Source organism: Pteropus vampyrus, unplaced genomic scaffold (assembly GCF_000151845.1).
Source record: "Pteropus vampyrus isolate Shadow unplaced genomic scaffold, Pvam_2.0 Scaffold177, whole genome shotgun sequence".
Taxonomy (NCBI): domain Eukaryota; kingdom Metazoa; phylum Chordata; class Mammalia; order Chiroptera; family Pteropodidae; genus Pteropus; species Pteropus vampyrus.
Window position 1 is genome coordinate 1,790,525 of NW_011888958.1, and position 16,396 is coordinate 1,806,920.

The 16,396-nt window shown below is 33.2% G+C and overlaps 1 protein-coding gene across 2 annotated transcripts in view; it reads right to left on the reverse strand.

Moving 5' to 3' along the window:
* BBOF1 (basal body orientation factor 1) overlaps positions 1-16,396 on the reverse strand; it is a 30,059-nt gene that overhangs the window by 8,528 nt on the left and 5,135 nt on the right. For both annotated transcript variants that reach the window (XM_011370929.2, XM_023537017.1), the window contains exons 3-8: positions 13,199-13,264; positions 11,244-11,387; positions 4,716-4,796; positions 3,835-3,905; positions 3,254-3,398; positions 1,659-2,152 (exon numbers count right to left, since the gene is read on the reverse strand). In XM_011370929.2, the coding sequence (XP_011369231.2) occupies positions 1,659-2,152; positions 3,254-3,398; positions 3,835-3,905; positions 4,716-4,796; positions 11,244-11,387; positions 13,199-13,264 (1,001 nt within the window). The remainder of the gene's footprint in view (positions 1-1,658; positions 2,153-3,253; positions 3,399-3,834; positions 3,906-4,715; positions 4,797-11,243; positions 11,388-13,198; positions 13,265-16,396) is intronic.

A 16,396-nucleotide genomic window follows, 5' to 3' on the forward strand; every position in this document is an offset into this window, starting at 1 on the left:
ATAAACAGAAAGTTGTAATATGACATAATATACCCAGATACAAAGACAAAAAGAAATAAGAAACAAAACAGTTGTGTAGTGATATTATTGATAAATTCCCTTTAACATTTCTTTTTGTATTAGATAATTTTGCTATGAAGATAGAGTAACAAAGATAAATTTAGAAAATAATATGTAACTCATCTAGTCTATTTTCTTATTTCCTAATTAGGCTGTAGCTAAGCTTTCTAGGCAGGTCTTTACCTATACTATATAACTATCTCAGAAGATTCAGTCCACTTGCAATTTTAAAAAGCTGGCTGACATGTAGATAGAGTACTGATGTTGAAACTTTGGCATATAGGGCACTTGGGATAATTTTCTTTAAGTTTAGGTTTTGCCTTAGGATCACCACATCCTTCAACTGTCCTTCTCCAATCTGCCTTTTAAGCAGATGATGTAATATTTTAACCACCATTCCTGCTTTGCTGGTACAAGCAATAGGAAACCGAGGTTAAGGTGACAAATTGCTCAGCAGCAAAAATGTCACACAGAAGGCAGAATAGAAAAATTCCAGTTTCTGCAATAACAATGTGGAGAATCATTTCATGTACCTTCCTCTGAAAACCTATATACCACTTAATATACAGTAGACAAAAAAAAAAAGTAAAACTGCCTATGTTTGATAGGGACTCAAAACTTGCTTAACTTGTTAAATAAAAGGAAATTACAGTGAATCTTTAGGTAATAGAAGTGTTATTACAGATTTCTGACTAAGGCGAGAAGGTAAAAAATTATACATAATATGGGCATTTTTGAAGAAGAGTCTTATCTTTCCAAAGCCACTAACCATGTCCGACCTTCCTAGCAGCTACATAATTTAAAAGAACCTACAAATTAGTCCATTAAAAAATAATTTAAAGCAGAAAACACATTTAGAATTACTCTTAATAAAATGTTAAGTATATAGTAGTACGGAATCCTTTTTAGTTTCTTGAGTTAAAAGAATCTAATTGAATGGGGATATAAAGCATAATTTTAAGAATAATCTTTAAAATGTATCATAACTCAATCCATGATTAATAGGGGGAAGAGTGCTCTAACAGATAAAAGTGCTAACAGGAAGCGATTAATCATTTATAGAAGCTACAACTGTCTCAAGAATTTTGCTACCTTTATCATAGTGGCAGTAGCTCTCCAGAGTGTATTTTGGAAACCTATGGAGATTGTGATGGGGAGTACTATTGGGAGAGTTCTGTACAACAAAGAATTGCTATATTAATTTTTTAAATTATATGTTTAGTTAGATATTATTACCTATGAATTTTATTTCAGTAAAGAGAACTTAAAAAATATTTATGAAAGTATGTTTATCAAAAATGCTTAACCTCAATCTAATCAAACCTTTGTAATCAGTTTACAGGACATAAAATAAAGGAACATGTTAAAAGATACTACAATGACATTCTAAAGAACAAATAAGAATATCTATTAGGTCCTACAAACTATGGTAAGCATATGGGTTACAGAGATAAGTAAGTCAGTTCCTGTCCTCAAGTAACTTTCTGAGTAATCTAGTCAATACTTAGATATTATCAAACTGAACTTTTCAGGGTTATTTCTCTAAAGGGCACAAAAATAGCAGCACAAAAGATAAAATATCAAAGCATGGTTAGTACCATTTTTCAGCCTCCATAAGATCCTGATCCACACTATTGGTGCTGTGCTCTCTGCCGTCAAATGTTCGAATTTTGGGATATTCTGTTCTTCTTGCACATGCCTCCCGCATTTTAAAATTGAAAGCAGCTTGTGCTACTTGCTTATAATGCTTCCTGCTCAATAAGATCTGTTGCTTCACTTGGTGTAGAGCATCTAAAAAGAACCTTTCCACTTCTGTCCTCTCATCCAGTATATTCTTGGCAAGCTTCTTCACTCGATTCATTTCCCTGTCCTTCATCTGAAGAAGGTACTGTAGGTTGTAAATTTCAAACTGACCCTCTTGGTTATGTACCATTGCCTGCTGCTGTAGTTTTAAAACTTCCGTTTCAAACTCTCTGGTCATACAACTCAGGGCAGTCTCCAAGCTTATGACCTTCTTCTGAAGAATTTGGATTTGTGATCTTTGCTGGGTAAGTTGCATAATCTTTTCCTTAACCAATAAATCATTGATCTCCTAAAAATAGAAAGATGAGAGAGGTGAGAGATTTTTTTTTTCTTTAATTAATTTGAACTTAAAAGTTCCTCACCAATTTCCACTGCTTCATGAGATTTGAGTTTGAAGTCTAGTGAGATGGTGATACTTTGCTATTCTGATTATAGGGAGTGAAAAACATCGTAGGGTCCTTGTCTGGACCTTGTCTGAAGATCACTGATTTTGCTAATTAAGAAACGTTCCTTCCTCTAAAATTCTGAAAGTTTAAATATTTTATATTATCAAAAGGATAGTTCTAAAATCAATAAGACTATACGATAAAATATTAATTTAACAACTATGTACTGAAAACTCTGGCAATCTGCTATTTACCTATCCCAATGTCCATTTTCCCTTTTCTCCTTAGTAATAAAACCCCAACTTTACTCAGGAAGTCAGCAAGACCAGTTGAAAGTTCCCAGTCTCCCTTGTGGTTCAGCATGGCCACCTCAGTTCTAGTCAATGAGATGTTAAGTGGAAATGTGTGTAGAACTTCTAGGAAGACCACTAAAGGGAAGGGTATACATTTTCCCTCTTGTCTTTCTTCCTTCCTGCTGTTCGAGTAATGGTTAGAGCTCCAGTAGCTGCCATGGGCCATGAGGTGACTTTAAGGATGTAAACCGCATGTTGTAGAGCAGAGTTAAGGAACTGAAGTTTCTGTTATCTTTGTGGCACTACCATTCCAGCTCTGGATTGCTTACCTCCAGACTTCCTTTAGGTGAGAGAATAAGCTTTTATTTGTTGATGCCATTGTTGTCAGGGCTGTAACTCATAGCTGAACCTATTCCCAAGTGATTCAGGGACCAACTCCAAGCAAAGCAAAACAAATATTCTCAGGTAGTAGATGATAGGAGTTATATATATTTTTCTCTGATGTATTCTTTATAAAGCCAAGTCTAATGCTTCTTAGTCATTAAGTAATTAATTGTTTCAGATAAGAAAGGTACCTCAACCAGACAGAAGAAAAATGGTCCCATTGTCCCTATTTATCTTTATTTTACTCAATGCTTTGTATTTACCAACCCAATCTTTCAACAACAACAAAAAAAAGATAGAAAACGAAGTCTAAATGAGAGTGGGAACCTTTTGATGTAAAAGGAAAGTCTGAGTCTCTTGCAACTTCTCAGAATTTTTTTGTAGAGCATCAGCTTCCTGCAGGTGGTATGCCAGAGCTTTCTGGAGATAAACATTTTCTTTAAAAACAGCTCTTCCAGCATTGTTCAGTTGCCTGAAATAAACAATATAAGATCTCAAAACAGAGGCCTAAGTTTTAGATATTCCCAAACTAAGCAATGATTGCTTTAACATTAATAATAAAGACAATCCTGCAAGGTTGCTATTATTAACCCCATTTTTAGATAAAGAAATTTAATTTTAAAAAAAGTTAAGGAATCTTCCTACACTCAGTTGATACATATGTTGAGAACCAATCTAACTTCAAAGCCTAGGTTCTTAGCCTCACACCATGCTACTACAGAAAGGGCAGAGGGGTGAGGAGCGGGGACACAAAGTTCTCTTTCTAGAAACAGTGAGGGAAAGTAAGCCAGATAATTTGAAGAATGCAAACCTGGACAGAAGTGGAAAGACAAAAAGATAAGAACAAAAGAGACCCGCAAAGAGGTAAGAGAGGCTATCAGAAAGGAAAAAAGGCAGCAGTCTCTTACACAACAGCTTCATGGTGGGCTCTCTCTGCCAGCATTATTATCTTTTTTTCAGCCTCTTGTTCTAGTCGGTGCTAAAAAAGAAAATAGGCTGTTTTAATAGTTATATTTCTAACAACAAAATTTACATATCAAAAAGTTAAGTATTTATTTTATAATATCAAATAAAACGCTTCTATCCATATGACCTGATGTGAAATACTCCAAGTATTAACGGAGGAGCCAGCAAAGAGGGTAGCGTGAACACAGGAACCCTAGGGTACCTCCCAATTTCCACATTAAAAAAGCGACATGACAGAGAAATAGGGAAAACAATTCCATATCAGTATAGGAAAGCAGAGCTGGGAAAAATTTTTGCTAAATATAATGAAGAGAGTCATAACTTATTCATTCAACAAATTTGTATCAAGTGCTTTTGTGTAGCCGATTTTTCAGATACTAGAGATTCTGTGGTGAACAAAACAGATAAGGTCCCTGTTCTCATGGAGACTATATTCTAGGATGGGATCCAAACAATAATAATTAACATGTACTTCATGCGTACCACAGTGACTTCTTCAATCCCGACTCCCCTATATAATGGGGTACATGCAGCTTTAGTTCTACCAGGGGAACACCACGCTGAGAGGGATGTGTCCTAAAGCCTTGGTAAGATGACAATCTCTCTTAAGGATTTCAAGAATCTCTTAACTGGAAGTAGGGAAGAGACTAGACATTGAGATATCTAGAATAGATTTATTTTCCCTGTTTTTTATTCTACTATGATTTGATAACAATCTTCTAAGATACCAAATGGAAGGTTGACATATCTCAGAATGTATATAAGTACAATTATGTTGTTCTAGTAATCAAAAAATTTCTTAATTAACCCTAATATATCATACCTTTTCTTCAAAAAACCTGTTTTCCAATCTTCTAAGAGTCTCCTGATGTTTCCGCTCTGTGCTCCTTAAATTCTCCTTCAGCTAAAATTAAAAAAAGAAAAAAAAACCCAACTAGTCAATAGGAAATGGGGTTGATTGGGGCATATTCCTAAAAAATTCTCAATAAACACTTTGTTACATATTACCTCTTAATCCTGAACACACAGAAAAACTGTCCCTGCCTATGAGTACCCTATTTCCCTTAAACTTCTATAGACTTACAAGATCAATAATAAGTTCCTAAAAAGCCTTTCATGAATAACAGTTCTCAGAATATTCAGACAAGATGTTCTCATAATCATATTTTTGAAATATCCTCATTTTAAATGTGTGGAATCACAGAATCATATTTTAGAATTGGAAGGGAACTTATGAATCAGATAATACAATCTCTCACTTAATATAGAAATCTCTTCTATGAGAAAAACATCTTGAGATAGAAGTATCACTAATTCAAATCTCATTAATTCATTAAGCTGCCCCTTAATAGTTCCCATTTTTAGAAAATGCTTCTTAGTATTAATCTAAAAAAAAAAACCTTCCTTCGATTCCCCTGGCTGGATCCTTCTGTCCTCTAAAACTACATATAATAAAAAGGACAAAATTCTAGGCAGAGAAAGTTGAGCTAATTTAAAGTTATGATCCTGGCAAGAATCAATCAGATCAAAACAGGCATACTCATTCTAATATTCATGCCATAAAAAAGGCTGCGAGAAGACCAGAGTTCAGGTGCTACCTCACTCATTTACCAGCTGTTTGACTCTAGGCAAGTCACTTAACTTCTCAAAGTCTCAGATCTCTAGGAATAAAAAGAGGATAATAATAGTAGCTATCTCATAGGAGTGTGGCAAGGATTAAATAACAAATAATACATGTACTTAGAATAGTAACCATTTAAGTATAATGCTTAATTGTTATTGTCATTACATCTAATATTGTCCTCTCTTATACTTAAGTTTTCCTTACTGTGATCTCTGTCCTAACTGCATTAAATCTCTATTTTATATGATCTCTTTTAGATGTTCTTCTTTCACCTTGTCTTATGTACATAATTTTTTTAAATGGCTTCTTACATTGTCAAATACTTTTAAAATTAATGTGAATATATAAGTTTATGGAAACGTCTACCACCCCACTGTGCCACTGGACTCCCTCAAAAATCTATAAATTAATAAATGAATCTTTTGAAAGATAATTAGACAATGCATATCAAAAACCTTTAAAAGTTTATGTTATTTAACCTATAAATTCCACTTCTAAGTTACCCTAAAAACTAATTAAAGATACAGAAAAATATTTTTACTTAGATGTTCATCACAGTATATAATAGTGAAAAATTAGGAAACAGTCCAAATATCTAGCATCAAAGGACTGATTAATAAATCATGATAAATCTACCCAATGGAATTTCACGTATCTACTCAAAAGATTTTATAGAAAAACATGTAATGGCATTGAAAAATGTTCACAATGCACAGTGAAAAAATCAGGTTAACAATTTACGCATCATGACTTTATTTTCGTAAAAATAACATACAGATATTTTCAACACACCGAAATATCAACAATGGTTACCTCTACATAGTGTAATTGAGGGTGTGTGTGTATGATTTTCTTCTTTTTGTATCAGCTAAATTTGCTGACATGGGTATTATCACTTTGTCCAAAAAAGAAAGACTAAAATAATTAATTAAAAAATAACTAAAACCTACCAATTTTTGCTTCTTCTGTTAATCAGATAGAAATAATTTTTTCTTTAAAATTTATGCTTTGATTACCTTTTGATAATCTAAATTTAATTAGTCTCTTTTAAATTTTATAATGAATTCTGTATGTAGTATAATTAATTTCCTTCATTTATGTATATCCTCCAATTTTAAGTTCATGGGCCCCCACACTTGCCTTAATTATCTCATATTTGGGATTCCTTGAACTACATTATTTTCTCCCATAAGCCAGTATCCTTTTTGCCTTTGAATTTTAAGTCTTCTGGCCCAACAGCCCTCTTTGAAATGTTTGAAATCTATTTCTCCCCTAGGTGGCAACGTTGTTCTTTAAAAAAAATAATAATAATAATCACACTGTGGCCAACTAGAATATGCACAGCTAGTTCCTAATCCACTTTTGATTCAGAATGTATACCTACACTTAGGATGACTATTTTGAGAGTCCCCAAAAATTTAAGGAACTTAACTTGATTCAATCTGCAGCATTTTAATATGAAAGAAAACTTGATATTCCTTCTAAACTTTTTTTTCAGCTTTATTGAAATATAATTGACAAAATTATAAGGTACTTCAAATCTCCATCGTGATTTGATATACATTTACATTGTGAAAGGGTTCCTCCCATTTAGTTAGAAAACTTGATATCCCTTCAATTACATTTTTAATGGAAAGACCCACTCAGAATTTAACAAATATTCATTGAGCATTACTGTGTATCTTACATGTTGATTAATACAAAGGACAATACTGTTTATACTTCAAATAATTTATAATCTAGTAGGAGAGATAAGACAAATGAAAAATAATAATATCGAGACAGAATGGGCTAGGTAGTATAAAAGAGATACAAAATGCTAAGGGAACACATAGAAAAATTATTCTTTTTTTTCCTGCTAATAGTCTTTTTGTGTATTTTTTTTCCAGTTTATTGAGATATAATTGACATATAACATTGTGCAAGTTTAAGGTGTACAATATGTTGATTTGATACACTTATATATTGCAAAATGATTACTACCATCGTATTGGCTAACACCTCTATACTGTCACATAATTACCATTTCTTTTTTTGTGGTGAAAACATTTAAGATCTACTCTCTTAGAAACTTTTAAGTATATAATACAGTATTATTAGCTATAGTCACCAAGCTATACATTAGATTACCCAGAAGTTGTCAGTCTTATAACTAGAAGTTTGTACCCTTTAACCAATATCTCCCCATTTCTCCCTTCCCCCAGCCCAGGTAGCCACCACTCTAGTTTCTCTAAGTTTGGCTTTTTTTAGATTCCACATATAAGTGATATCAAACAGTATTTGTCATTCTCTGTCTGACTTATTTCACTTAGCATAATGCCCTCAGGTTTCATCCAAGTTGTCACAAATGGCAGGAAGAAAATTAGTACTTTTAAAAAGGACTCTGAGGGAAGGTCTCATGGAAAATGCATTTGAGCTGAGCTTTGGAAGGACAGGTAAAATTTTAATGGACAGAGATCTATCAGAAGTATATTTCAGGTAGAAGAAACAGTGTGAACAAAGTAACAAAGGCAGAAAGATTTCAGGGGTGAGTACATGTCCAGTTTGAGTGGATTAAAAGGGGTATGCATGGGGAGGGGTAGTAAAAGGAGACAATAATGTTCCAAAGTAGATGTAGGGTTTTGACACTCATACTAAGGTGTCTGGGAAATATTCTAATGTCAATAGAGAAATACTAAAGAAGATACTTGAGGGAGGTGATCAGAACATCATTAGAACTGTGATATTTTAAGATCATTCCTGTAGCAGTGTGTATTTCGGACTGTGGTGGTGTGGTGGTTTTAAGATACGGGCAAACTTCTTTGACAGTCCTCCTTTCAAATGATGGACCCTAATTCCCCACCCTTAGAATGTGGGTCAGACTTAGGAATTTACTTCTAACTAATAGGATATGACAGAAGTCATGCTATGTGATTTCCAGCTAGGTCAAGAAAAGGATAGCTTCTTTCTGGCTTTCTCTTGAATTACTTGCTCTCAGTGAAGTCATCCTTCAAGTTGCACACTAAGGTAGCTTGTGAAGAGTCTCATGTGTGACGAAGTTGAGGCCTCCCAGTAATTACCAGCACAGATGTGACAGTCATGTGAGTTGGCACCTTGCAAGCAGATCCTCAAGATTCAATCAAGCTCTCAGATGACTGCAGCCCTGGCTGATACCTTGACTGCAACCGCACGAGAAACCCTGAGTCAGAACTACTCAGCTAGCTAAACTGCTCCCGAGTTCCTGATCCATGGAAATTGTGCTTTTAACAAATGTTTTTTATTGTTTTAAGCCATTAAAACAATGATTTGGGGGTGGTTTGTTCTACAATAATAGGTAACTAATGCAGGTAAAGAAATAGAAGTATTGGATAGGATTTCAGGACACTGTGATTCTGCTACCAGCTTTATAACTTACCACAAAAGTCACTTAACATCTTTGTGTCTGTTTTCCTCACCTGTAGAATGACTTAAATAAGCCCTAAAGTTTATTCCAGCTCTAAGACTCTATGAATTCTATGAAATGTTTTAGTTTTAGATGGTTCCTTATATCATTCATTTAGCAAGTTTTATTATTAGGTACTAGTCTAGGAATTAGTGAGCAGTGATAAGTACATACACAAGTAGATGATGTGGCTCTTATTCCCTTTAGTTTACAAAGATTAAAAAACACAAACATAAAACAACTAGAGAAGACAGTTATATAACTGCTATTTTAAGGACTTTAAAATGCTTGAAACCCATAGAAAGATCCCCCAGAAAACACTGCAAAAGGGATTGTATACTGGTGAGCTATGAAAACATAACTCAGAACAATTTTAAAGCAACAGTTATAACGATGGTTATAAAGCAACAAGTAATCAAGCTTATGAACAAAGTCAGCCTCATGGAAAGATTTTGAGATAATTATACAATGATGGTAACACATTCCTTTCAATCTAAGAAAATATCTTCCCATTCCCCAACTTGCCTAAAATGTACTGACTCGGTCTTTTAATTAGAGCTTCAAAGAGTCCTCTATTAAGATTTTTAAAGCTAGATAATCATAACGATGATCAAAAGATCAATAATTGCTATGCTATCACTCTTACTAGGAATTAGTATAAGACAATGAGCTAAGTACTTTACACATTACATTATTTAATCCATACAACATCTCTAAGAGGAGATAGGTGATACAATAGCCACAGTTTACAAATGAGGAGTCGGAGACTCGGAGAAATTAAGACTATCCAAGGCTACACATCTATCAGCTGCAGAGCCAGGACATGAAGTCAATGATCTCAACTACTACATTATCTTATCTACCTTTTTCATTTCTCATATACCCTTTCAATTTAGCAGTTAGCTAAAAGGTAAACAGAAACAAGATAAACTTTGGTTTCCCATCAAAGCTTGTTCTTGCTAAGTAGCACCCTGGGTAGCCAGAGGAGAGCCTGAGAGAAACTGCATGCTTGAAGGACACACCGTGATTGAGAGTGAGAGGCACTAAAAGGGATAGAGAAAAAAACTTAAATATTACTAACCATAATAATCATAATTTTGAGCAGAAGTAATAACAGCAGCAGAATAAGCAACAACAGGTAATAGTTATCACACAGTGCTAAGCATATAACACAGATTATTTCATTTATTCTTCACAATGACCCTTTGAAGTTGGTACTATTATTATCATCTCCATATTACAGATAAAGAAATTTAGCAAGATATCCAAATAGTGAAGACAGTATTTATACTCTGGCAGTCTGACTTCAGAGCATCAACTTTTAACCCCTACAGTAAGTTGCTATATGGTTATCTTTGGTGGCAATACTGCTTCTATTATTACTACTTATATTACTAGAGTATTCATGTATATTCAGTAGAGTGTTAGAGCAAGCTCCTATCAGGAATTTTGCTCGCAGGTTGTTAAAGCATTAGTAGCTTGAAATTGGCCATAATGAAAGTATTTACTCCCAAGGAAATCAGCAAATGCAACAAATCAGGACTTTTTTATTTTGCAAAGAGCTATGCACCACTGTTAATATAATTCTATGTGATATATACTATTTTAAGCACTTTACATATATGAACTCACTTAATCCTTACAACAGTATGAGACAGTAACTCTTATTATCTGCCTTTTACAGATGAGGAACCCAAGGTATAGAGAGGCTAAGTAATTTGTCCAAAGTCACAAAACTGATTTCAGCTACCTGTGCCTGGCACACATCTGTGACATTTGTTGCATTATTATTAATGCAATAAAACTATCTTCTGAACTGAGGGAATGGAAAGTAAGAGAAAGAGCATAGTAAGGTCAGAAAAACTTTAAGAAAGTACTCAGTTTTCCTCACCCTACTCAACCCTACCCAGAGAGCCTTATAAAATTTTCTAAAATTATCATTCATCAGTCTAAATATTACTCCTTAGGGACTTTGCTGCTTTGCCCTTAATATTTTTAAAGAACTGTAGTTTCTTATTGACGTCACTATAAAGGTTTAACTGCTGATAAATGTGAGAGGGTGTGCTGGCTAAAATATGTGGAATTTTCAAAGAAATCAATGCTTAGAAAAAGAAAAGTCTAACCATCAAGATCTTGAGCATCTAGTCCTAAACTGATATGTCCTATCCTTTTATTCTCAAAAAATCTCTAAAATGTCAAAGGGAGTCTTTTACCATCTAATAGGAGTAAATGTCTATGAAGGCTTTTGCAGACATAGTAGTCAATTCTAATCCCCTTTTTTTAAAAAAAGAAGGAAAGAAACTTACATCATCTAGTTCTTTCTCCACTTGGATTTTTCTCTTCTGGAATTGTTTTATTGTTTTCATCTCTGTTTGAATCATACTAATTTCTTTGGCTTTTTGATGGAATTGTCCCTCCAGCTCACTTATTTGCACAGTGTACTTTTGTTCCTATATGCAAAACAAAAACAAAAACCAAAACAAAAAACAGGTAAATGAGTTGGGAGAAAGAACAGAAGTCCCACAGAAACATGTTCCATCTGAAGCCTTAAGCCATTTGTCTATTTTCTTTGAAGAAACATCCCTTTTCATTTTGCATTGTTTTCATTTTTTTAAAAGATATCAAGTGCCCTGAATAAGAAAAATTATATTTTTCCAATCTTTTATAGAAAATACACCTATTTATTAAAAAGAGGCATGAGAAGACTAAACAAATTTTTACTCTGTAAAAAAGATAAATAACATCTGTAACCCTAAATTAAAATTAGTAAATTAAGAGACAAAGAGGACTAATATCTCTAATAAATAAAGAGGAATAAGATGAGGAAAAGAGGAAGGAAGGGGGAAGAAAGAGGAGGAGAAAGAAGAGGGAGGAAGAATAAAGGGAAGAGGAGGAAAGAGAAAAGACAAAAAAGGAGGGAGGAGGAAAAAGAAAAAAGAATAACACTGTAAGCACCATTAATACCAGTAAAAAAATGAATAAGACCTATCAAAAGAAATGCAAATAACTCTCAAACATATGAAAATATACTCAGCCTAGCTCATAATAAGAGAAATGCAAATTGAAATACACTGAAATACCATGTCTCACCTAACAGGTTGACAAAAATCCATTTTGACAATATACTCTGATATATTGTGAACACATGGATAAAAGTTAGATTTCTCAGAATACACCATGTTTGATAGATTTGACTTTGGAACCACATAAATATTTTACATAATTATAATGACATAATTACACAATGTTATATGTGCAATTTATTTTTCAAAAGCAACTCCTAAAAATCAAAAGCAAAATGTGTTGTTGAGTTGATGGCATAAACTTCCAGAAAAGAATTATTTCAAATTGTTTCTAAATCTTGTATTTTGACAGTAGATTCCTACTGGTATAATCCTAAGGGGAAAAGTGCCCCACAAAATCTTAAACTGTTTCTACTAGTCTATGTAGGTGGTAGTATTCTGTGACTGTTGATGTATTGGGGTTTAAAGCAACTACACGATTATATTGGTATTATTAAGAACCAGAATTTTTGATGAGCGAGAAAGGAGACAGATAAAGTTAAAACCCTGTATTCCTGCATCTGACTTGAAAGTATTAGTATGGGCTCATAATATATTTCATGATATATTTTTAATCTTTAAAAAATATATATTGCTGGGAGGGAAGTTGGGAGGAATAGTGAAAAAGGTCAAAGATCAAGAAGTATAAATGGACTGTTACAAAATAGACATGGAGATATAAAGTGAAGCATAAGGAAAATAGTTAATAATTTTGTACTGAATATGTAAGGGTAAACAGGGGTACTAGATTTAGTGAGGTGATCACTTTGTTGGTTTTATAGAACTCTAATCACTATGCTGTACAACTGAAACTAATACATTATTGTATGTCAACTATAATTGAAAAAAAACCTCATTGAGTTATGCAATGTAAATATGAGCAACTAATTGTCTATTATATTTCAATAAAACAAATAAATAAAAATAAAAAATATGTATTGTTTCATTTGGTCCACTGAATAGCCCGAGAATGAATTTCAAACTCAAGATGAGTAAGCACTACTAATACAAGATGGTTTTCTAAGTTTTCTACAATAATGTATTTTTATGGTATTTTTGAACTTCTGTACAAGTGTGTGAGCTTTAAGGTTGCTAAGATGCTCAGAGGACCTATTCATTTATTCTCATTATCTTAAATATAAGCTTGCCAGAAACCTGACCACCCAGTAAGTGAAGTATTAGTATACTTAGATACTCACCAATTTTTCCTTCTCCTCTTGGGCTTTTTCCCTTGTTTCATTCAATTGTTGTTTCAGGTTTTCAATCTGTATAAGATGAAAATACAGAGTTAGGAAGGTAGAAAATGAAAATGCAGAATTAGGAAGGTAAAGAAATTGTTCTGTGCCCTGCCTTTATTATATAGCCTTATTTTCACATAATATTAAAACCAGTAGGATTGGAGAGGTTGAGTAAGGCGGAAAGAGGAGACATATACCATACCCTCAAACTGCTATTGCCAGTTTCCAAAACCTGGCCATCATCAGAATTACTGGAATAACTTTTTAATTGTGGTAAAGAATATAACATTAAATTTGACCATCTTAACCATTTTATTTATTTTTATTTATTTTTTAGGCTGGGCAAGCCTTGGTTCACCTCACAGATTGCAAGGACCTTGTCAGTTTACAATCCCTTATTTCTTATTTTTTAAGCCTACAGCACCTGGTCTTCCTAGGTGGTCTCCTGTCCAGTACTAACCAGGCCCGACCCTGCTTAGTTTCCAAGGTCAAACATCAGGCTTGTTCGGGGTGGCATGGCTGTAGACTCCATCTTAAACATTTTAAATGTACAGTTCAGTAGTGCTGTTTATTCACATGGTTGTACAATAGATCTCTATAAATTTTTCATCTTGCAAAACTGAAACTCAATACTCATTAAACATTAATGCCTTCTCCAACATTCCCTCCCCCCAGCCCTTGGCAACCACTTTTCTACTTTCTATTTGTGGATTTTGACTACTTTAAATACTTGATATACATGGAATCATACAATATTTGTCCTTTCATGACTGGCTTATTTAACTTAGCAGAATATTCTTAAGATTCAACCATGTTGTAGCATGTGACAGGATTTCCTTCTTTTTTAAGGCTGCATAATTTTCTTCATCCATTCCATCATCAGACATTTAGGTTATTCCAGCCTCTGGGCTGTGATTAATGTTTCAACAAACATGAGTATGAAAATCTCTCTCCAAGATCCTGCTTTAAATTTTTTTGAAAATATACGCAAAAGTGGGATTTCTGGATCATATGGTAATGCTTTTTTAAATTTTTTGAGGAACCTCATAATTTTCGATAATGGCTGCACCATTTTATATTCCCACAAATATTCTAATTTCTCTGCACCCTCCACAACACTTTTTTTTCTGATTGTAGCCATGGTATAAAGTGGTACCTCATTGTAGTTTTTATTTGTATTTCTCTTATCTGGGTAACTTTTTAAAAGAAAAGTTTCAAGAAGAGTACAGAGTCCTCATACACTCTTCACCCAATTTTTCTATTTGATTTCCCTCTCTATGTATATGTAGATAGATCTATCTAAATACATAATTATATAAATACATACAGATGATAAACTTTTTTACATCGTTTTTTCTGGACCATATGAGAATAACTTTAAGACATCATGATCCTTTACCCCTAAATAATTATGTATTTCCTAAGAAAAAGGACATTCTTTTTTAGAAGCACAGTATAATTATCAAAATCAAGAAATTTAAAATTGATATAATCTATACTCTATATTCAAATTTTACTACCCTTTGTCCCAATAATGTCCTTAATTGCAACTTTCCTTCTTCTGGTCCAGAATATAATCCTTGGTTATGCATTACATTTAGTTGTCATGTATCCTAGTCTCCTTCATTCTGGAACAGTTTCTCAGTCATTGTCATTTATGATATCAACATTTTTGAATACTGGCCAAGGTTAGGGCTGTCTGATGTTTCTTCATGAGCAGATTCAGGTTATGCATTTTTGGCAGGCATACACTGCCAAAGCGATGATGCATTCTTTCCAGTGATTCACATCATGAGGTGATTGATGTCAATTTTAATCAATTGGTTAAGATTGTGTCTGCCAGTTTTCTCCACTTAAAAGTTACTATTTTTCCTTTTGTAATTATTAATTAATTTGTGGGAAGATATTTTGACATACCAATATCCTTCTGCCATCAAATTATCACCCACTAGTTTTAGCATCCACTGATGATTCTTGACTGATGCCAAATGGTGCCTGTTCTAACTCCATCACCATTCCTTGAAAATTTAATAATTTATTGAATTCTATTGTAAGGAAAAGCTTTCCTTTCTCCCTCATTTACTAACGTATATATTTATTTATTAGTGTATGCACTCATGGACTTAAATTTATTCAATGGGTTACAATCTATTAGTGTCATTATTTATTTTGATTATCTCAGATTTGGCCTGTGGGAGCTGCTTCCAGCTAGCCCCTGTGTTCCTTAATATTTTTTACTTACTTTCTGGCACATAAAGACATCCCAATCTCATCTTTTACTTTCCCTGCCCCAGTCTTGGAATCAATCATTTTTCCAAGGATGTTTTAGTAGAGAACTTGGGTAGCTTTTTAAACTAAAAACTCCTTGACATGGTTATAAAATCAGAGGATACGAAAGTGAAACACTGTTGTAAATGATATCTTAGACTAGTTTAAAGAAAATCTTAAAATTCTAAAAGAGAAATTAAGACAGTCCTAAACCATGTAGGACAGGTGTGAAATATAATGATATTTATTTTGTGATTGACTGAACAAAGCATTAAATACAAAAACTCACTCTTAAGAAAAATCTACTTTTGTTCAATATATAATAGTTTTAAAAACATTTCATTTCTAATATTTCTATAATTAACATGAAAGAAGACTATAAACAGTTTAAAGTTTAAGAAAACAGCAGAATGAGTAACAAAACTATAGGAGAGCTAGTTAACCAGGATATATTGAATCTACTTTACTTTTTTCCGCAAATTAGTTTCTTTGGTTTTAATGGGTATCCATGATTGTGAAAAATTATGCATTTGCTACAGACAGTTGTGGGCCTTGATATATTGAGGTATTTCTTGTTGAAAATCAAGAAATACAAGTGATACTGATAAATGCAGACCAATATCAATTAGCTAATAGAGGCCACAAAACTTCTATGTAATGAATTATGAAAATTATTTGTATGGCTGGCCTCAAATTTACTTAAGACTATTCTACAGAAGACAACTTTGATAATGCCCACTCTTCAAAAAGTAATTCTGAAAACAGGCTACCTAGAAAATAAGGTAAAAAATGACAATAATGCACAAAATTATATTTTATTTAATAAAATCTACACAAATATTACATTGTCTGATTTCTCTAAAATACTTTCAATATCATCTTGAACTTGAT